General features: G+C 42.7%; 1 protein-coding gene across 2 annotated transcripts in view; it reads right to left on the bottom strand.

Moving 5' to 3' along the window:
- LOC309554296 (hepatic lectin-like) overlaps positions 1 to 9,906 on the bottom strand; it is a 120,193-nt gene extending 110,287 nt beyond the window's left edge. For both annotated transcript variants that reach the window (XM_082255949.1, XM_082255950.1), the window contains exons 1-2: positions 9,800 to 9,906; positions 1,442 to 1,501 (exon numbers count right to left, since the gene is read on the bottom strand). In XM_082255949.1, coding sequence (XP_082112075.1) covers positions 1,442 to 1,501; positions 9,800 to 9,824 — 85 coding nt within the window. In that variant the 5' untranslated portion in view covers positions 9,825 to 9,906. The remainder of the gene's footprint in view (positions 1 to 1,441; positions 1,502 to 9,799) is intronic.
- Positions 9,907 to 23,762: the final 13,856 nt, after the last annotated feature.

Consider the following 23,762-nt stretch of genomic DNA (forward strand, 5'->3'; position numbering starts at 1 on the left):
TTCATGATTGTGTCCCACTTGTTGTTGATTCTTCACAAAAAATTACAGTTTTATATCTTTTTGTGTGAAGCCTAAAATGTGGCAAAAGGTCACAAAGTTCAAGGGGGCCGAATACTTTTGCAAGGCACTGTATATCTATCATGATTTTTACACCTTTTATGTATAAGCATAACATGTTTCCTGAGTCTTTGATATGCTATTATTTACATATGGTTGCCTATTAGCCCTGAAGAAGGGGAAGCAGATCCTTAAAATACACTATATTACCAAAAGTATTGGGACACCTGCCTTTAAACGCACATAAACTTTAATGGCTTCCCAGTCTTAGTCCGTAGGGTTCAATATTGAGTTGGCCCACCCTTTGCAGCTATAAAAGCGTCAACTCATATGGAAAGGCTGTCCACAAGGTTTACAAGTGTGTCTATGGGAGTGTTTGACCATTCTTTAAGAAGCGCATTTGTGAGTTCAGGCACTGATGTTGGACGAGAAGGCCTAGCTTGCAGTCTCTGCTCTAATTCATCCCAAAGGTGTTCTTGACTCTGTCCAGGCCAGTCAAGTTCCTCCACCTCAAAATCGCTCATCCATGTCTTCATGCTTTGTGCATGGGTCTAAATCATTTGGTGGAGGTTATAGTGTGGGGTTGTTTTTCAGGGGCAGGGCTTGGCCCCTTAGTTCCAGTGAAGGGAACTCTTAAGGCGTCAGCATACCAAGACATTTTGGAAAATTTCCAACTTTGTGGGAACAGTTTGGGGATGGCCCCTTCCTGTTCCAACATGACTGCGCACCAGTGCAAAAAGCAAGGTCCATAAAGACATGGATGAGTGAGTTTGGGTTGGAGGAACGTGATTGGCCTACACAGAGTCCTGACCTCATCCCGATAGAACACTTTTGGAATCAATTAGAGCGGAGACTGTGAGCCAGGCCTTCTTGTCCAACATTAGTGCCTGACCTCACAAATGCGCTTCTGGAAGAATGGCCAAACATTCCCATAGAAACATTTTTAAACCTTGTGAACAGCCTTCCCAGAGGAGTTGAAGTTGTTATAGCTGCAAAGGGTTGAACCCTATGGACCAAGCCTGGCATGCCATTAAAGTTCATGTGCGTGTACAGACAGGCATCCCAATACTTTTGACAATATAGTGTACAACTACCTACCATCCCCTAGACACCGCACTAGATTTTAGAGAAGCTGATATCCCTAGTGAAAGTACAATTAGCAGTTTAAATATTAAAATTAAGCAAAAGATCAGGAACTGATGGATTTATCTTCGCTCGACTATAAAAATAAATGAATTGATATTTAACCTCACACTGTATGGACTATGACTGGGTTGCCATTAAAGTGCATGTGCGTGTAAAGGCAGGCCTCCCAATACTTTTGATAATGTATAGTGTATGTCTGATTACTGCTAGAAAAGTCTAAGGTAACTTTGTGTTTTACCAATGGCTTTTTCTTGTTGGGCCATCTTCCAAGCATTTTCCCTCTCTTGATGATGTCCTCCTAAAAAAAAAAAAAATATATATATATAGTCCAAACCAGGGCTTTTTTTCTCAAAAATTGGTGAAGGAACTCTATCACGACCCCCCAAATCCTCCCTTTTCCCACCTACACACACACAGACACACCCTCCAAACCGCATCAAATAGTGGGTGTGGTCAAATTTCACTAACAGTGGGAGGGTCCTATAGGGTTATTAAAGTGCATAGCACAGTACATAGTAAGTACAGAGTGCAGAGTTTAGTGGGGGTTGCACACAATGCAGAGTTCAGATTTGCAATACATGCAGAGTTTGGGGGTGCACTACGCATATAGTGCAGAATTCAGGGGTGCACTACACAGAATGCAGACTTCAGCCTTCTTCCACAGCTACTTACCTTTGCATCCCCCATCCAGATCTAACTTTCACCCCTCTTCTTTTCTAGTACCTCCTTGCACACTGTAGGTGGCTCCACCTCTCTCACTTGCAGGGAGATTATCCAATGGGGGTGTCAGCATCTGCACTCCATCCCAGGCACGTGCATCTCCCTTGTCCCCATCCTGCATTCAGTGGGATCAGATCTGTGGGAGCCGTTGGAAGACAAGCTGTCACTTTTAAACACAGAAGTTGGACTTCTGTGTTTACAAGTGATAATGGTGAGCAGAGCGCCAGAGGCAGTGGAACTGAGTTCCACCAAGTTCCAGCTGAAAAAAAGCCCTGGTCCAAACATACACATTAAATCTCAGCCCAGGGCTTTTTTTTTTTTATTTCAAATTTCCCACAGAAGGTGTAAAAAAACAAAATTAAAAAAATTAGCTCTAGCTGCAATCCCACCTCCTATTTGACACTGTTTCTTGCAGTAATCTCTTTTTTTTTTGCATCACTGAGGACTACCCTGTCTGGAGAAGAAGTGAAGAGGAAGTCACTACAATCTTAGGTAACCACCCTGAAAACATATGGAAATGGTACGTATAAAATAATATATAGCATAAAACGGTAGCTGGGGCATTGGGGAGGGGCTATCACTGGGTAGGAAAATCTGCAACGGTAGTTAGGCTTAAAAAGTGTAAAAATGCAGGCTAGGAGGTGAGGGTTACATAACAATAGATGATTAAAGAGTTGCATTATTTCTATTAAAAAGAAACAGTAACTATTTCTTAATTCTCTGATTTATCTTATTTAGTATTCCAACAAAGACAAGATTAAAACCTTCTGGACCGGGCCTTTTTCTGACACGTGTTGTTTACAAGTTAAAATCAGTTTTTTTTTTTGCTAGAAAATTTCTTAGAACCCCCAAACATTATATATATATATATATATATATATATATAGCAGAGACCCTAGAGAATAAAATGGAGATCATTGCAATATTTTTTATCACACCGTATTTACGCAGCGTTCTTCCAAATGCAATTTTCTTTAAACAAATTCACTTTTTTTAATTAAAAAATAAGAAAACAGTAAAGCTAGCACAATTTTTTTCTAGAATGCGAAAGATAATATTACACTGAGTAAATAGATACCCAACATGTCATGCTTCAAAATTGCGCACGCTCGGGGAATAGCGACAAAAATTGGTACTTCAAAATCCCCATAGACGACACTTTAAAAATTTCTACAGGTTACCAGCTTAGAGCTATAGAGGAGGTCTAGGGCTCAAATTATTGCTCTCGCTCTAATGATTGCGGAAATAGCTCACATGTGTGATTTGAACACCGTTTACATATGTGGGCGGGACTTGCGTATGCGTTCGCTTCTGCGCACGAGCTAACGGGGACAGGGCGATTTAATTATTATTTTTTTTCCCTATTTAATTTATCTATTATTTTTTATTTTTACACCGTTTTTAATTTTTTTTTGTTTATTTTTATTCCTATTACAAGGAATGCAAACATCCCTTGTAATAGAAATAAGCATTACGGGACCTCTTTAATGTGAGATCTGGGGGCAAAAAGACCTCAGACCTCCCAACTACACTAAAAAAGAAAAAAAAAAGAGTAATTTTTTTTCATGATGAAAAAAAAATAGGCTCTTTAAATGCGTTGCTAGGAGATGACGTTTGATGTCGCTCCGGTCCTCCAAGGCTATAGAGTCGAGTGGGGACCATCTTGCCCTCACTTGACTTCCTGCCTGTGAGGAGCGTGGACCGGATCATTTTCCCCGCTACTGACGAGTCCAGTAAGCGGGGAAAACGACCGGGAAGCGGCGGGGGGGGGGGGCGGGGGGCACCTTGAATCCACCGCTGGGAACACCGTTATGTGAAAGAGGACCGCCAGCAGTTTAAAAAAATACCGGGCATATGGCAGCTATCTGCTGCCATAACCCCGGTATTTAACATCAAAGTACTGACGTAAAACTGTGGGGGGCAGTCCGGAAGAGGTTAAGTTAAAATGTATATAAACCTAAAAAAAAAAATGTAATATATTTCACAGTTTAACAATTCTTAGATGTGGTAGCTGCATCAGGCCCCTTTCACACATACAGTCCGTTCAGTTCATCAGTTCAGTCACGTCAAAATGTATCAGTTTTTCATCCGTTTTTCATCCATTTTTCATCCGTTTTTCATCAGTTTTTCGTACTTTTCCATCCGTTTTTCATCCCTTTTCCTCTGTTTTTCATCCATTTTTGATCCGTTTTTCATCCGTTGTTTTTTACATCCATTACCAATGCAAAAACAGATGAAAAACAGGCCGTTGGTCCGCTTACATCCGTTTTTCGTCCGATCCATTTTTTTGACGGATGAAAAATAGGGCATTCATCTGTTCCAAAAATGGACATTGACGGAAGCGGATGAAAACGGATGTTAGCGGATGATTATCCGTTGTAATCCGTTTTTACATAGAGATGCACTGATGTCCGTTTTTCATCCGTCAACGGATGGATGAAAAACGGACAAACTGACCTATGTGTGAAAGAGTCCTAAGGTTGTTTTTTTCATTTAATTCACCTGGGGATTCCTCTCCTTCACTCTATCTATGGAGGAGCAATGAAGCCACCTTATGGACAGCAACATAATTACTAACAAATTAAAGCCAAACTACAGCTTAATTTTTATTTATTTTTTGCTTTTGGGATAAATGTTTTAATTAAATAAAAGTTGTCCATTGTAAGCACTCCTGTCAGTGGTAAATGGTTTGTATCAATCCTATAACTGCCTTTTTTGCTGCACAGCTTGGTCAGTTAAAAGAAGTTGAAAAATAACAGACTTACTGGATCACCAGGGAAAAAAAAAAAACTTAAAAAAGAAAGCCAATTTATAAAATCTTAGTTTTTGGGTTTTGATATGCTTTAAGGTTCTGGTAGCGATGTTTTTATGCACTATCCCTTTTATGGGAATTATGGGAAGGGCATAATGTAAAACATTAATGAATTCCAGGTCGGGTACACTTTAAACGATGTAAGTTTTACCATTTTCTTTTTTATGCACATAATTATGTTGTTCCTTTATTTTTTTTCATTTTTAAAACAAAAAATGCACCTTTTTGTTGAAAATACCCAAAAGGAGGGTGGGTGTCAAACTCATAATTTAAAAGTATGTTTCCAACCAAAACTTTAGAGATAGAGTTAAAACCTTTATCAGGTTTTATTGCTTTCCATGGGTCTTCAGGAGAGACTTTCTTGGTGTCCAGCTGACAATGGTTTCACCAGACAGGAAGTAAGGGGAAGTCTCCAACAGTAACACAGGTTGAAATGTATTATTATTATTAATTTATTGTTTAAGGTAGAGTAAGGAAGTATGGAACCCCTATGTCACCTTTGTATTTCTGTGTTCCTGTTGCAGTGAAATTTTTTTTCAGCAGGGCAGTAAGTGAGGCATTATCTCTCTTAAAAGTAAAGGCTTGCGCATTATGGGGTTGTGGGGTCCTTGAAGACTGTTACATTACTGATGGTATTAAATATTTGGGGTCCTGTATTTGGGTCAACTATTTTATAAGCATATTTTCCTCAAATTATATATGCAATGTATGTGTTATGTGTTTATGGGATGATTGGATGATATATAGGTTATTTCTCACATTTTGTCCATGAGATAAAAAAAAAAAAAAAAGATACTTCTTAGAATTTTTGGGGATATGACTACAAAATTTTAAAAAGATAAGATAAAGAAAAAACTTTTCAAAGCATATTTTGTATGTTATTCTTACCAAAGAATTTTGGTTCAACAATAGCAATATAAATTAACAATTCAGAACAGTAAAAGATTGCATGGCAACAACACGTAGGATACCTTCTAACATAAATAATCAAATAATAATAGCTAACTGTTATAAGACTACAAACGTTAAAGGAACAGTTCGGCACCGTAATGACTTCATCGAAATTAGGTTTTATGGTGTCAGGAGGTCCCTGAGCGCTGTCTTAATTTATGGGATTAAACCAGTCTCGAACGGTTTAACCCCAAAGTCTGTGTTCCAGCGTCAATCTCCCAGCGGCGCCTCTGATTGGCTAAAAGTAGTCAGCTGATGCTCCCAGCCAACCAGTGACTACCATTCAAAAAACTGTGAAAAGTACAAAATAAAACATAAGTGCAGTGCTAGAAATAATTAATGAACCTTAATTATTCACATTTCACATGCATACGGAATAAGCATAACATCTTATCCATAGTGAAAAGAGTCCCATAAATCAGTATGGTGATATATAAAAGTCATATAAACATCACAAAATAAAGTGAAAAAAGTCCCATGAAACAAATAAGATGTGCAAAAAAACACACTAAATCCACAAGTGAAGTATGAAGCCCAGCGATGGTGGAGATGATCAGAGTGGTAGTCAGGTCCCGTCACCAAATGAAGTAAATATGCGCTTACCCAATCGCATGAACCTATAATGCCATATAGCATACAGGTCAAACGAGCTAAGCAAACACAATCCACACAGATGAAATATGGAGCCCAGCAATAGTAAAGAGTGGTAGTCAAATCCCGTCACCAGATGAAATAAATTATATATGCGCTTACCAAAACGCATGGACCTATATTGCCGTATAGCAAACAGGTCAAATGAGCTTGGATTCCTCTGAAATGGATGTTACCAACGGATGTTCCCATAGGCCCACAGTCAATGGATCACCATCCCCTTGGGTCCACTGAGCTTAGTAGAGCTGAGGGCACCAATCTTCTGCTACCTGCAATCACAGCGTCACGTGACCCCCGACATAAAACTGGCTTGAAAAAGGTATTTTTCTTTTTCAAGCCAGTTTTATAAATGGGAGTCACGGAATGGCTTTGAGCATCAGCTAACCTCTCTCAGCCAATAGGAGGCGCCACTTGTCAGCCCTGCAGGAGCCTTCAAATTTTGAGCGATTTCGAAACCAGAAGAGTCCGGATGCTTGGAGATTGGTGCTGAAACACAGACTTTGGGGTTAAACTATTCGAGAATTGTGAGCCAGTGCCAGGAACATCCTGGCACCATAAAAACTATAACAACGATTAAGTTGTTTTGGTGCCTGGAGTGTTCCTTTAATATTCCAAGCACATGCCATTTTTATGGGACCAGTTAAAGCTAAAATATGAAGATCTATTTGTGATTAGATCATAGGATTAATACATATAGAACTTAGAGTGGAGTCATATGCATAAAGAGCAGTTCTGGGGCAAAGTTTTTTGCACCAGAAGTTCTTTTAATACATATCCCCAATCTGCTAAATTATCAAACTAAAACTGGAGCAATGTGGAGGCAAAGTGCTAAATTCAGAGCTATTTTAGAAACCAATGTAATGTTTCTCCTAACTGCTCCAAACTCAGCACTTTGCCTCAGAACTGCTTCAGTTTTTCTATGGTAAATATAGCGCATAGTGTTTAGGCACTCATGTCATAAGCAACACTTACTTAAAAGACATGTTGAATCCTTGTAAGATGGTAAAGAAAATAAAAAATGTAGCAATGATGAGCACTGATAGGTGGCAGTCATGGGCACTGACAGGCAGAAATGATATGCGGCAATGATGGGCACTGATAGGCGGAAATGATGGGCACTGATAGGCAGCACTGATGTGCGGCAATGATGGGCACTGATAGGCGGTACTGATGTGCAGCAATGATAGGCACTGATAGGCAGCAATGATGGGCACTGATAGGTAGCACTGATACGCGGCAATGATAGGCACTGATAGGTGGCAATGATGGACTTTGATAGGCAGCATTGATATACGGCAGTGATGGGCGCTGATAGGTGGCACTGATAGGTGGCAATGATGGGCACTGATAGGTGGCACTGATATGTGGTAATGATGGGCACTGATTGGCAGTGGTAGGCAGCACTGATGGGCACTGATAGGCAGCAATCATGGGCACTGATAGGTGGCAATGATGGGCACTGATGAGGATGCACTGATGAGCACTGATAGGCGGAAATTATGGACACTGATAGGTGGCACTGACAGGCATTACTGATATGGGAGGGGGGCACTGATATAAGGGGACTGTGAGCTAATGGAGGTCTCTAAGGGGGGTGCTGCTGATCTAATGGTTGATCACCAACCATTAGATCAGCAGTCAGTACCCCTCTCTTAGAGATCCCCATTAGCTCACAGTCCCCTTATATCAGGCTCCCCCCCCCCCCACCCACTTCTGTAGAGACCTCCAGAGATCAGAAACACCCCCCTTATATCAGTGCCCCCTGCCCTCTTTAACACATCCATTCAGATTGCCTTACCAACGGGACCCGGGAGCTACTGCAACCAAGCTGAGGGGGGGGGGGGGGAGAGCTGGGAGGTGGAGTTGCTCTAGAGCTACCTCCTACTATGCAGTGTGAAAGGCATAAAAAGCATGTCATTGGTTGCTAGGACAGCAACCAATGACTGCAAAGGAGATCTTCAAGGTGGTAGCAGTGGCATCAGGGAGTGAGAGAGGCACCAGGCAGGGGAGGCAGAGAGGCACAGCTGATAGGAATCTCATTGAGTGGAGCACAGTACCGTAACTTGGTCCGGCACTAGCTCCATCCCCAAGACTTATTTACTGAATGGATGGATGGGACTGGAAGTATTTTGTGTCTGGGTCACAGGTAGACAGAGACTCGGGCACAAGTGTCTAAACCTGGAATGTCAGGGGCAATACAGGACAGGTGTCAACCCTATCTGGGGACAAAATTGGGAACAGACTGTGTCCTCAGTCCGTGGACTTTCCCCGGAAACTGGGGACATCTGGTCACCCTAACCTACAGTGTTAACATTCTATCAAAAGTCCATGAAAACTTCCCAAAAAACATAACTGAGACTGAGACTTTAGCCGAAAGTGCAAGTCCTTCATAGGTTGCCTGCCAGAGACCAGTGTTCCAAACCTTTCAACCAACTATTTTACCTAATTTATACAGGAGCTAATAAAAAAAACAGGTAGACAAAAAAAGGGGGTGCATGGGAGGGAGAATTAAGGAGTAAGGCTCCATGTACACGGGACGTTGTTAAAAGTCCCTTTGAATGCTGGAATTTTTAGGACGTTTGAAACGTCCGTTCGGTCGCATTTGTACCCGCGTTTAGCGGGCGTTTAGCGGCGTTTGCGGGCGTTTGCGTTTAGAAGCGTTCCTAGAGGTCAAAAAAATTATTCCCCTTTAAAATGGAAAAACGCGAACGCTAAACCCGGGTCATCGCGTTCGGACGCGTTCGGACGCGTTCAGACGCGTTCGGACGCGTTTGTGCGTTTGAAACGCCGGGAAACTCACGTTCAAACGCAAATAATTGCGTTCTAAAAAAAGTCCCTGAACGCAACTGCCTGCAAATGACTGTAAACGACCTGGTGTACATGGACAGATAAGATAAAATGTAGATGGGTTCAGGGGCTTCTGAAAAAAACGCCCAACTGCTCCTAAACGTCCATTTCCAGCGTCCCGTGTACATGGACCCTAAGGGGGAGGGGGATGCTCTAGTAGGGGAGGAAACCCAGTCCAGCATGGAATAATGTGGGATTCTCTAGTAGGGGAGGAAACCCAGTCCAGCATGGAATAATTGTCTCACAAAAATAATAGAACGCTGTAGGTGGAGCCTTACTAGTCCATCAACTCCTGGTAAGAGGTAGAAAATAAAAAGATTGACCATGGGTGCCACGCGTTGCGAACCTTCTCCTCCCTATGATAGAAGGAAGCTGTGAGGCATTTGGATTTTTTTCTTCTAAACTCCAAGTCATTCTCAGGCAAACAAAATCTTCCCAACAAGAAAAGCAGAACAATTTTTTTTTCCAGATTTAACCCTCCCCCCCCCCTATTCAAAGCAAATAAAATGGCTATACATAGAGTTTAAGACTAAACATTTCCTTAATAAGCCCAACTGTGACTGGTTCTCTTCATTAATGTCAAATTTTAAGAGTTATCTAACATGCAATAAATACCTGAGGTCCAAATTTCACGTTCCATGTTCTCTTTTCTTTGCCGTGTGCAGATCTGTTCCTGCTTAGTTTTCTCTAAAATAGAGGCTCTACATTTCTTCGCTCAGATTTATACGACATCCCCAATTTACATTTTTCTGACCACAAAGAACAGGGAAGTCTGTTGCAATTATATTGTAAAAGGGATGTTGGTTGTTATTAATTTCACTCATTGCAGCTTCATAATTCGTAGCAGGGAATATCTTTTAGGTTTAACATTTATTCAAGGAACTAGTTTGTATTTGTTTCCAAATGTGATAAGAGGGGAGATGGGAATCATTAAGCATGTGTGCAATTTAATCTTCTGCTGTTCAAATTAAGATTATTTAGGCGATTCAAAGCCCAGCAGTAAATCACTTTTACAAATGCTGAGAATTTGCTTTAGGATTTTTACCTTCTGAATGCAAATTGATCATATGGAATGCTCCTATTGAGTATCTTATTCATTTAGCTATGTGCATTTACCTAAAAATAAATACAGTAAAACCTTGGTTTGAGAGTAACTTGGTTTGAGAGCGCTTTGCAAGACAAGCAATTTTTTAAAATAAATGTTGACTTGATATACAAGCGATGTCTTGATATACAAGCAGCGTCATGTATAAAAAAGAAGAAAGGAGCCTCTAAAGTGTAGCAATATGGTTACATTTAATGAAGGTTCAATATTTGGCAACTCACATGGTTGATGATTAAAACAGGCACATCTAAGTATGCAGGCATCTGGGGTAAAGCTGTCCACATAGACCATCCTCTGCACAGCCATCTTCATCATCCCTTCCCGCTGCACTCCACGAGTGATTCAAAGCCTCACTTTCAGATCACTCTACTGCAGGCTATTCTTCCCGGTCACGATTGCAGACTGCCAGTGGTGAGAGCCGGTGGTTCAGAAGATGGACAGCTTTACCCCTGATGCCTGCATGCTTAGGTGAGCCTATTTTAATCATCAACCATGTGAGTTGCTAAATGTTGAACCTTCATTAAATGTAACCATATTGCTACACTTAGAGGCGCCTCTCATCTCTCTTATATTCTGTAGCTCTGCTAGATTTTGCTTCTAATCCCCTTTGGAAGGCTGCATATTGTGGATGAACATTTTATGGTTACACAACCTATCACATTGCTATAATCTTTGTATATAGACTATAAACTGAAGGACTTGTGGAACGAATCATCTGAGTTTCCATTATTTCTTATGGGGAAATTCCCTTTGACATAAGAGTGCTTTGGATTACAAGCATGTTTCCAGAAAGAATTATGCTCTCAATCCAAGGTTTTACTGTAAAACATTTTCTACAGATTCATGTAAAATATATATGCATTATATGGGAGAGGTATTTCCACAATACTGAGAAAATGAGCAAGATTTTTTTCTTTTTAGGAGTATCATGTATCAGTAGGTCAGGGTTGGTGGAAGGCTTAAACCTCGTACACACAATCAGATTATCGGACAACTTTTCGTCTGTGTTTTGTTGCATGCTAATGTAGGGGAAACCCCAAAACTTATGAGTTTCAATAACATTTTGACTGTTGAAGCCAGATTGAAAATTATATTTATTTAGACAAACATGTAGGTAGAGACATGTTTGGAGAGCAATTCAGTTACATACATTCTGTTGATTTGGTAAACATTGCTCTAGCTGGCTAGGGCTCATAATACAATGCATACATTGTGAAGTGGGTGGAACCTAGCTTTCTAAATCTCAAATGGATAGTGAAGAGGTTAGGTTTATACGAAAATTCTCCTACGACAGAATTCAACTTCAGAAATTATGTAATGTGTTAAAGTGTTTTGCAATGTATTCTTTCGTTTCTGAGCATGCCTAGTCTTGCTCTTACGATTTTTCTCAGACGAAAACTGTACTGATTAAAAGGAAAATCGGATGTTGTATTCACATACGATTCAAAATCTTTTGGTCTGCCCATTCAGTTTTTCTCATCCAAAAACTCGTAATCGGCTGTTGAAAGCACCATACTATTGATCTGAAACTCGGCAGATCGTTCGTTGGACGAAATTTTACTTCCGATTTTCGTATCATGTGTACGGGCCTTAACCACTTCTGGGCCGGAAGATTTCCCCCCTTAATGACTGCGTTATTTTAATGGACAATTGCGCAGTCGTGTGACGCTGTACCTAAATAAAATTGATGTCCTTTTTTCTTCACAAATAGAGCATTCTTTTGGTGGTATTTGATTACCTGTGTAAATTTTCATTTTTTGAGCTATAAACAAAAAAAAGAGCGACAATTCTGAGAAAAAAAAAAAAAAAACAATATTTTTAACATTCTGCTATATGATATTCCCAAAAAAAAAATATATAAAACCTACATTTTTTAACATTTTTGGCCAATTTGTTTTCTGCTACATATTTTTGTTAAAAAAAAATCGCAATAAGCAAAAGTTATTGCGTCTACTAACTACGGGAAAGATTTATGTAATTTTTATTGTTTTTTTTTTTACTAGTAATGGCGGCAATCTGTGATTTTTTTTTTCCTTGCCGGACTGTGACATTGCGGCGAGCAGATCAGACCCCTGACTGACATTTTTGACACTTTTGGGGGGACCAGTGACATTACTACAGTAATCAGTGCTAAAAATATGCACTGATACTGTAATAATGACACTGGCAGAGAAGGGGTTAACAGTGTGGGTGATCAAGGGGTTAAATGTGTACCTAGGGGCGTGTTTCTAACTGCGGGGGGGGGGGGGCCTGGCTTGTGGAATGACAATAGAGACCTCTCATCCTATATAGAAGGATCACAGGAGCTCTGTGATCATTCCAGGGAGAAGAATGGTCAGCTGTGGTTACAACAGCTGACCGTTCTTCTCTCTCGGCGGGGAGCGATTGCAGGTGTCAGGCGGCAATCTGAGCCGCCTGCCCACTGCATCAGCTTCCCCGCTGACGCGCTCGCCCCCTAGCTGCAGGCGTGCGACCGACGTAGCCCTACGGCGGTTTGCCTGGGAGAGGGTCGGCAACCGATTACAGGATGCAGCTTTACACAGACATTGTCCTTTTGCCTTGAATGGACAAAGTGACACTGGGGTTGATTTACTAAATGCAAATAGACTGTGCTCTTTGTAAAGTGCAGTTGCTCCAGAGCTTAGTAAATGAGGTAAAGCTTCACTTTACAAAGAATATCCAATCACGTGCAAGGTAAGAAAAAAAAAAACAGCATTTTTGCTTGCACATGATTGGATGATGGAAGCCAGCAGAGCTTCTGCTCATTTACTAAGCTCTGGGGCAACTGCTCTTGCAGAGTGCCACTGCACTTTGCAAAGTGCACAATCTATTTGCCCTTAGTAAATGTCTCTTTAAATGTAGATGTATCAGTGTGCACTAAAGGAGCCACCATTATACATCACAATGCTATGCACATTGAAATTAATCAGAAGAACCCCCTTGGAGTTCTGTCTGCTTAACAGCGCAAAGATAGCTCTGTAACTGGAGGAGAGTTGGTCATTTACGGCACTGCGATACTTTAACTGACAATTGAACGATTGTGCGACACTATACACAAATAAAATGTTGTCCTTTTTTCCCCCACAAACAAAGCTTTTTTTTTTTTTTTGGTGGTATTTGATCACCTCTACATTTTCTATTTTTTGCATGATAAACAAAAAACAACCGACAATTTTGAAAAAAAAAAAAAAAAAAAAATTTTTTTGTACTTTCTTTTAGAAATCATATCCAATAAAAAGTTAAAAAAAAAATATCTTCATCAATTTGGGCCAATATGTATTCTGCTACATATTTTTGTTAAAAAAAAAAAAAAAGTAAAATCCCAATAAGTGCATATTGATTGGTTTGTGCAAAAGTTCTAGTGTGTACAAACTAGAGATATGTAGCACCCTCCTAGATAGGTGCTAGGCAGGGAGAATAGTTTGCTTTGCCTGCTTAACAGGGGAGTAGCAGGTAAATTATAGTCTGCTCCATCTGCTTTTCAGGGGAGCCTGAACAGTAGTTAGGCCTGTTACATGTGTTTAGGGTGTGATTCATCTGGACTGAGGGAGTGTCACCACTGTATCCGATAGGGGAGCCTGTTGGACAGTGGAGGAAACCAAGCCAGTGACACACAGGCTTTTATGACTATCCTAGTGGGTTGGCACAAACAGTGGTGCATCCTGAGATATGTTATAAAAACCAATGGCACAGGTCCCAGGAGGAGGGTGATGGCTGTGTCTCCTCCTGTCTGTTGTGGAAGGTGGTCACAGGTAGAGATGGCCTTGCAGTTCGCCTGGCGGTCGGTTCGCGGTGAACTTTGCTCGTTCGCAATTCGCCGATCTTGGGAACATATGGCGTTGTTCGCGGCGGCCATATTAGTTTACATTGGGGAAAACTTTGACCCATGACACATCCATCAGGTGGAACAGGACAGCCAATTGAGACATTTCAGCACATGGACATACCCCCTACCTTATATATAGGCCTGAGCTGGCTGCCATTTTACATTCTGCTTTTTGTCAGTGTAGGGAGAGGTTTGCTGTGTGCAGCAGGGACAGATTGTCAGTGATACAGATCGCTCTGTTAGAGGGTCCGCAAAAGTACTTTTAAGGACTGGTATTTGGTATAGGTGTACTATCTATATTGTCTCTTTTGTCAGTGTAGGGAGAGGTGTGCTGTGGGAGCAGGGACAGATTGCAGTGACACAGATCGATCTTTTATAGATCCACAAAAGTTCTTTCAAGGACTGGTATTTGGTATAGATGTACTATTCTTTGGTGTGCACTATATAGGGGTGTAATACACTTATAATATACTTTCTAATATAGAAAGCATATTATAGTGGATTTGTATTGTGCATTGTGCAGCATTGTGACTGGTGTGGTGAGCCTTTCTGCAGCAATACTACAACTACAAAGAGTGACAAAAGCACTATTAAAAAAGTATTATAACTGGTGTGATAGTCCAGTGGCCCCCCTAAATGACAGATTGAAGCGTGTTATCTAACAATATACTTTTATAGAAAACAGAGTGATAACCGCGCTAAAGGTGACAAAAAAATTATTAGGAAGCAGCGACTTCAAGTGTGACCACACCCTTAAATAATATTAGTAAAATAAGTCGTGCTGAGTGATGAAAAACAAACAAATCAATGTCCGACAATCAAATGTCCCAAATAAATGGTGAATAGTGATGTAAATAATATTGAGAATCTTGAACAGTCTCCAAGGTCTCTTAGGAAATGTGCTTACCAAACGAACAATAAAAATCTGCGAGATGCGTATGCCGAGGTACATTCACATGCCAAGGAGATTATCTGGAGTTCATGCGCCAGGATCCTCAATGTGTATTGCCATATATTAAACAGAAAAGAAAAAATACTCCATAGCGTGATACCGTACAAAAAATGAATTGTGGTAATCAAATATAGTGTCAGAATAGATTCCACCACCTCATGTGTGAAAATCCAAAACCAACTGTGAAGCAGCTTACCAAAAAGTGAATGTAAACGTGTAAATATCCCAGTGATAGGGAAGGAGGAAAAAACAACACCAAACGTGGAGCCTCTTACCAGATAGAAACAAATATCAGCAGAATATGGTTAAGGTCCAGATGCACCAAAAAGCCAGCAAGACACCCAAGAGCACGTCAAGCCTCTTACCAGACTATAGATATTGTGCACAATATAGTCACTTGCTGCACTTTCCCATCGTGTATAAGGTAGACTCAGGGACCCAATGACATCAACAGGTACGGTACTGTGGGATTCTCAGTGACCAGGGTACATCAGCATACCAACCCAAGTAAAAAGAGAAGCGCCAATAGTGTGAAATCTTCTAACAACTTTTATTAAATAAAGAAAGGCACTTACAAACATATAGTAAAAATCGCCAAAGGATGAGGAGCCGCCGGCCGGACGGCAAAGCGCATCCGCTCCTTCGATAGACTTCCGGGGATGACGTCAGCACGCCGTGACCTAACGGCGTTTCGTCCTTTGATAATGTCTTCTTGGACAAAACGCTGTTAGGTCACGGCGTGCTGACGTCATCCCCGGAAGTCTATCGAAGGAGCGGATGCGCTTTGCCGTCCGGCCGGCGGCTCCTCATCCTTTGGCGATTTTTACTATATGTTTGTAAGTGCCTTTCTTTATTTAATAAAAGTTGTTAGAAGATTTCACACTATTGGCGCTTCTCTTTTTACTTGGGTTGGTATGCTGATGTACCCTGGTCACTGAGAATCCCACAGTACCGTACCTGTTGATGTCATTGGGTCCCTGAGTCTACATAATACACGATGGGGAAGTGCAGCAAGTGACTATATTGTGCACAATATCTATAGTCTGGTAAGAGGCTTGACGTGCTCTTGGGTGTCTTGCTGGCTTTTTGGTGCATCTGGACCTTAACCATATTCTGCTGATATTTGTTTCTATCTGGTAAGAGGCTCCACGTTTGGTGTTGTTTTTTCCTCCTTCCCTATCACTGGGATATTTACACGTTTACATTCACTTTTTGGTAAGCTGCTTCACAGTTGGTTTTGGATTTTCACACATGAGGTGGTGGAATCTATTCTGACACTATATTTGATTACCACAATTCATTTTTTGTATGGTATCACGCTATGGAGTATTTTTTCTTTTCTGTTTAATATATGGCAATACACATTGAGGATCCTGGCGCATGAACTCCAGATAATCTCCTTGGCATGTGAATGTACCTCGGCATACGCATCTCGCAGATTTTTATTGTTCGTTTGGTAAGCACATTTCCTAAGAGACCTTGGAGGCTGTTCAAGATTCTCGATATTATTTACATCACTGTTCACCATTTATTTGGGACATTTGATTGTCGGACATTGATTTGTTTGTTCTTCATCACTCAGCACGACTTATTTTACTAATATACTTTTATAACAGTGTATTTGGGTACTGCAAAAATGTTGCCTCTTTTGCTGCGTTAACTCTGCTACACACAGTGCCAAACTTACTGGCCAATTTTTTGTATAACTGGTGTGATAGACCAGTGGCTCCCCAATACCTCAGATTGAAGCGGGGTGTTATCTAACAGTATACTTTTATAACAGTGTATTTGTGTCCTGCAATAATATTGCCTCTTTTGCTGCGTTAACTCTGCTACACACAGTGCCAAACTTACTGGCCAATTTTTTGTATAACTGGCGTGATAAACCAGTGGCTCCCCAATACCACAGATTGAAGTGGGGTGTTATCTAACAGTATACTTTCATAACAGTGTATTTGTGTCCTGCAAAAATATTGCCTCTTTTGCTGCGTTAATTCTGCTACACACAGTGACAACAGTTATTGGCCAATTTTTTGTATAACTGGTGTGGTAGACCAGTGTCCCCCCAAAACCACAGATTGAAGTGGGGCGTTATATACCTTCTTCCACATATACTGCGCTTCTCTAGAGACTTTTGTCACAGGGTCATTTAAAAAATGACAGGCAGAGGAAGAGGCAGGCCCCTACGCAGGGGTCGTAGGGGTAGGGCAGGAGCAGTAGGCCGGAGCCAAAGTGTGAAGTTTCAGAAGGTGCGTTCGATTACGTCAAAGGACACACCAGACTTGGTTGAGTGGCTCACTCAGTGTTCCTCTTCTGCACCCTCCTCATCCTCTCTATCTGCACCCTCTTCACTCTCTGCTGTGTGCACCCCCAAACACAACACCACCACCATATACCCTCCGCTTGAGTCACTGGAATTATTTCCCGATCCATCACAAGACATTTGCGATGCGCAGCCATTCTTGGCATCGGATCATGAAGAGGAGGAAAGCAACAGCCGCCACCCAGCAGTCTGACGACAGTACCCAGGTCAGCCAAAGGAGGTTGGCCCCGCTGTTGCTGCCTACTCCGAGATCTCAAATGTTAGTGGTGGGGAAGATGGCGTCGATGATGACTTGTCTATGGAAGTCACATGGGCGCCCACAAGAGAGGAAAAGGAGGGAGGAGAAGCAGGCGGAACTTACATTGCACAGGAGGGACAAAGCAGACTGCTAATGTATCAGGAGCAAGCCATCAACCATGTACATTCACATCTGGTGCTCCCAGGACGCCGGCACATGTCTCCGCAGGGTGGGCTTTTTTTAATGTGTCGGCTGCTGACAATAGTGTTGCCATCTGCAGCCTTTGTAGTCAACGCATAAGTCGCGAAAAGCCCAACACTCATCTAGGGATGACCGCCTTAAGAAGGCACCTGGACTCCCATCACCGAGCCCAGTGGGAGCAACGCCGTCAGAACCCACAAAGCCAAACTCCAGGCTCTCGACCTCCAGCCTCTTCTCCTTCTCCTCTCTCCTCACAATTGTCCTCCACTCCACCTTTCCATCATGCTGTCCTCACGTTGTTCTGGAAAAAGGCAGGCTTCCGTGGCCCAAATGTTAGAGTGTAATAAAATGAGGATGCCGGATAACCCTCTTGCCCAACGGTTGACTGCTGGCTTGTCGGAACTGATAGCCCGACAACTACTGCCACATCAACTGGTGGACTCGGAGGCCTTTCGGAAATTTGTGGCCATTGGAACACCACAATGGAAGTTCCCAGGAAGGAAATATTTTCACAGAAGGGCATTCCAGAGCTATATGGCCATGTTCAGCGGCAAGTGAATGTATATCTGGCACACGGTGTCGGTGCCAAGATACATCTGACCACAGACACGTAGTCTAGCAAACACTGTCAGGGAAGGTATATAACTTTTACTGCCCACTGGGTGAACCTTCTGACGGCTGTCAAGCATGTAACCCGTGGCACCCGTATAGATTTGGTTTTACCGCCACGGATTGCATGCAGGCCTGCCTCTTCTTCTCCCCCCTCCTACTCCATCCTCCCTCTCCTCCTCGGCTGACTCCTCCTTTTCCGCTGCTACCATCTCTTCCGCTGTGCCGCCCAAGATCCCCAGAACCTATTCCACATGCTGTGCTGCTTCTTTTGTGCCTGGAAGCCAAGAGCCAAACTGGTTCTGCACTCCTTTCAGCTTTGCGTTCACAGGCAGATCAGTGGCTGACACTGCTGAATTTGACAGTTGGTAAAATGGTGTGCGACAACGGTGCCAATCTGCTGAGTGCGCTGAATCAGGGCAAGATTACACACGTGCCATGCATGGCACAAGTCCTGAACTTGGTCGTGCAGCGATTAGTTGACAAATACCCTGGGGTCCAGGACGTCTTACAGCAGGCCAGGAAAATCTCGGGCCATTTCAGAAGATCTTACACAGCCATGGCTCGCCTTGCTGACATTCAGCGACAACACAACCTGCCCGTCAGGCGTCTTATTTGTGACTGCCCGAGGCAATGGAACTCAACCTTATATATGCTTGATAGGCTGCTCCAGCAGAAACGTGCAGGTAATAACTACCTGTAGGAACTCTGCGGCAGGACGGGTTCTGGGGAGCTTGGGTTTTTTTCACTGCACCAGTGGCTGCTCATACGCGACGCATGCAGACTCCTGCGGCCATTTGATGAGATCACCAAACTGGTCAGTCACGGCCAGGGCGCCATCAGTGACATCGTACCTTATGCCTTCTTTCTGGAGCGTGCATTACATCGTGTCATTGATCAAGCCGTCGAGGAGCAGGAAGATGAGGAAGTCGCAATGTTGGATGAATTACCAGGGGGTGCTACTCCATCTGAGACAAGTCAACAGGAGTCTGAAGAGGAGTCAGAGGAGGATGGTGCCGGGGGTGGATGAGGAGGAGCAAGAAGAACATGGTTTAAACCTTTCTGGGATCCCTGGGGTTGTCCGTGGATGGGGGTAGGAGAATGAGGACAACATTATCCTGGATGATGAGCAGGAGCCAGGCCATTACACTGCTTCCAGTTTAGTGCAAATGGGGGCCTTCATGCTCCAGTGTTTTAAGGGGGACCCCTATATAAAAAGCATAAAGGGCAAGGACCAGTACTGGGTGGCAACGTACTTAGACCCCCGGTTTGCGTCGAGAAATGCTGCATTCTGCTTTTGCGTGCGCTGGCAGAGGAATTTCCACTCACAGAGAAACAAATGCGGGTACCAATCCAACAGCGCCTGCAAGAAGAGGGCGTTTTGAAGATGTGTTGGTCACTTCTGATATGAGATCCTTCTTTCAGCCGACCCATCGACAGCTGTACTCCGAATCCAGCATCAGGGAACGCCTAGACCGACAGGTGTCGGACTACATCGGGTTAATGGCCGATGTGGACGCTCTGAGGAGTGATGAACCCCTGGACTACTGGGTGGGCAGGCTTGACCTCTGGCCAGAGCTTGCACAATTTGCAATGGAACTGTTGGCTTGCCCCCTGTCCAGTGTCCTGTCCAAAAGGGCGTTCAGCGCAGCAGGGGGGATCGTGACCGATAAGCGCACTCGCCTAGCTCATGACAGTGTTGACTACCTCACATTTATAAAAATTAATGAGGCATGAATCTCAGAGGAATTCAACACTTGTGACCAGTAGACCATATTTGATTAAAATTCCTCATGAAAGGCCACAAATATCCGCCAGACCACCATCCACCCATAACAATTCATGGTCCTTGTCTTCGGTAAATACAGCGGCATGAAAGGCATTTTATGTCCATTGAATGCCTAATTTTTGGGGCCTTTCAAGGCCGACAATTATTTATCCTGTCAATGCCTAATGTACCTTCAGCCACAGAATACAACGTTCTTAGCTGTCAGATGAACACATGTGGGCTAATTTTTGGGGCCTGGAATGGGCGACACTTACTTATTTATCCTGTGAATGCCTAATGTACCTCCGGCCACAGAAGACAACTTTCTTTGCTGTCAGGTGAATGCCTGTTGGCTAATTTTTGGGGACTGTACTGGCCGACACTTACTTCTTTATTCTGTGAATGCCTAATTTTTTAGACTGAAGTTGAAAATCAATGGGTCTGTAAATGTTCCGTCAAATTGTGGAACGGATGCGGACCCATTTTACAGATGTGTGAATGGACCCTATATGTATTTGACATGTATTTACCGGCTGCTGTCAGTTCTGGCTGATTTGTGAAAAAAAAAAAAATGTTTATGGCAACTTTTACAATAGCAATACTTCTGTTATGACAGTGTCCATGTGGTGGGACAATTTGTGCACATCTAGTAAGTATTTTGTGGCTGCAAATATGACCTGAATGTTTTTAAAGTTCGCCTGCCATTAAAGTCAATGAGGCCCGGCGCGAACTTGCGGTTTGCGAACATTTGAGAAAGTTTGCAGATGACGTTCGTGAACCGCCCCGGCCGATGTTCATCCATCACTAGTCACAGGAAGTTGGCCTAGTGAGCAGAGAGGGTGGTGCTGAGCCAGGAGGTCCAGGATGCTGACAAGTGGTGTTGGAGGCAGAGCAACCTTGGGAAAAACAGTGTCCGTGAGTACTGGGAAGCTTGCCAGGGGTCTGCCCAGGAAAGGGGACCACTCCAGTGGAGAGTCAGTAGACAGGTGTCAGTGCACACAGCAAGTTAAAAAGGGGGTGTCAAGTTAGAACCCTGAAGAATAACTCAAACAGGATCACATTATCTATCTTCACTTCTGTGGCAAGGTGAAGCAGTGGCCTTGCCGCACACTACAGCTGGTTGTCCTCAAGATTGTGCATTGTTCAAAGTTGGAGTATCCCACTCATCCCTTCTCCTATCCCAGTTCTAAATAAAAACACAAAAACCAACATCCCCTGGATTGATTATTGACTGAGCCAAGGACTTTTAATGCTATTTGTCTGGTATCAGTTGCTAAGGGTAACCAAGGGGAATCCAGAAAGTGCAATTCTCAGCAGTCCTCTAGGGAGCAGTGCTACAGATATATTTATGGAATTGTTTTTTTTTTTACTAGTAATGGCAGCGATTAGTGACCTATAGCAGGACTGCGATATTGCGGCGGACAAATTGGACACAAGGGGCCCCTGACACACTTGACACTTTTATGGGAACCAGTGACACACTAATACAGTAATCAGTGCTAAAAATATGCACTAATGACACTTGCAGGGAGGGGGTTAACATCAGGGGTGATCAAAGGGTTAACTGTGTGCCTAGCTTTACTGTAGTGGGGGAGTTGCTTGCACTAGGGTAAAACATAGATCCATGTTCCTGCTTTGCAGGAACACAGGATCCATGCCTTTCTTGCTGACAGATTTTCATTCTGCCTCTGTCCTGAACGATCAGCAGGCACTCGCGCATGATACCCGGAAATGCAGGAAATGCAGGATCACGTATACAGTGAGGGGAAAAACTATTTGATCTCCTGCTGATTTTGTACATTTGCCCACTGAAAAAGAAATGATCAGTCTATAACTTTATTTGTAGGTTTAGTTTAACAGTGAGAGACAGAATAACAACAACAAAAATCCAGAAAAATGCCTTTCAATAAATGAGTATTGAGGCCGTCCTCTGCCCCGCCTCCTCTCAGTGAGCTGTACTGTATGTATTGTATTGAGGCCATGCTCTGCCCCGCCTCCGCCCGCCTCCTCTCAGTGAGCGAGGACTGAAAGCATTATATCCTCACTGAGAGGAGGGGGGGTGGAGGCGGGGCAGAGTACGGCCTCAATACAAACAGTACAGATCAGCTCCTGTGTAATAATGCGAGATTTCATGTCAGGAAAAACATCCCAGCACCCCCTGTGAATCGCCGAATGACGTAATCGCCGACCGGACCCGGAAGTGAGGAGAGGATGAATAAAGAGAAAATAAGGTATTTACTAGCAAAAAAAAAAAAAAAAGTTTTTTTCCATTGGTAACAGTCGTTTTAAAGGGGATTACATACATCTAAAGTTACTAAAATGGGTGGAACTCCACTTTAATCTGTTTAGCTGTGCAAATTAACTCACACTGATTCTGTTCAACACCTAAAGGCACCCCTCATTAAACCTATATTTATGCATTTATCAGTCTTATAAAAAATATAAGTAAATCCTTCAAAGATCTAGAACAGGGTGGTTTAAAGTGAGCAAACAGCTGCATCTGGCCCATGGGCTGCAGTTTTGAGACCACTGATCTAGAAAAAGGGTCTCCAAACTTTCTAAACGGCCAGTTTACTGTCCTTCGGACATTAGGGTGACCGGACCACAGCCAGCTGGGGTAGAAAATGCCCTAAGATCAATGGGAGTAGATGTAGAGCTACCCCCACGAGGGCCGCTGCTTGCCCTGACCTTGCAGGTCCTCTGACACCTCTGGCACCCTGGGTTCAGATATTCTTGTGGTGACCAAAGACAATTAGAGACACACACAATTAAGTGAAAGGGTTGAATTTCTTTTTACTGAGGTATTAAAAGCATTAGAATTCAGTAATATAAACTTGTCCCTAGATGAAGGTTTTCTATGATAAACAACACTGAAAACAGTCAAAAATAAAAAGTAACTGATTGCAGTATATAAAGAACACTTTTACTTACATATGATCAAAGACTCTGTTTAGGTTGAGATCTGGGAGAACAGGCAGAATAAGGGCAGGGGAATGACCCTCTTTGTGTCAGACCACTTTGTCAGACCACTCCCTTCTGTACTTCAACACCACAGGTACAGAAAAAGGTACAACACTACATTTAATTTAATACAACCAATTTAACCTTTATGTCTTAAACCCGCTCACTTAATAAATAGAGTCCTGGGTGAAAGTAAGGCCTTTATGGCCTCAAAAGCATATGTTGTAGTCCCTTAGAAGAAAAAAAAGGCCTTGAGCCTTCAGCTAGCTCTTCGGGGCATCCTGGAGATATCCTGATAAGCAGAGTGAAGTAGGCTGATGTGTCCTGGCAAAGATAATGTAAAATGTGCTTGTGATGTTCTGAAGCAGGATAAAAAACAGTCGTTGCTTGGCAGGGAGTAAGTGTAGCACAGGGTTTTACAGGTTTAGGCAAAGAGAAAGACAACATTGTCTGCATGCAGTGTCCCTGGTTATAAAAAGGTGGGCAAGTGCCCGCTCACCAGTCCTAATGATCTTCTTTGATGGAAAGTCACGTGAACACTCCACAACAGGCCTCTGCAGAGCCTTACTCTAGGGATGGCAGTCAATCTTGTATC

This window comes from Pelophylax lessonae (assembly GCF_965119305.1).
Source record: "Pelophylax lessonae genome assembly, chromosome: 4".
Lineage (NCBI taxonomy): Eukaryota > Metazoa > Chordata > Amphibia > Anura > Ranidae > Pelophylax > Pelophylax lessonae.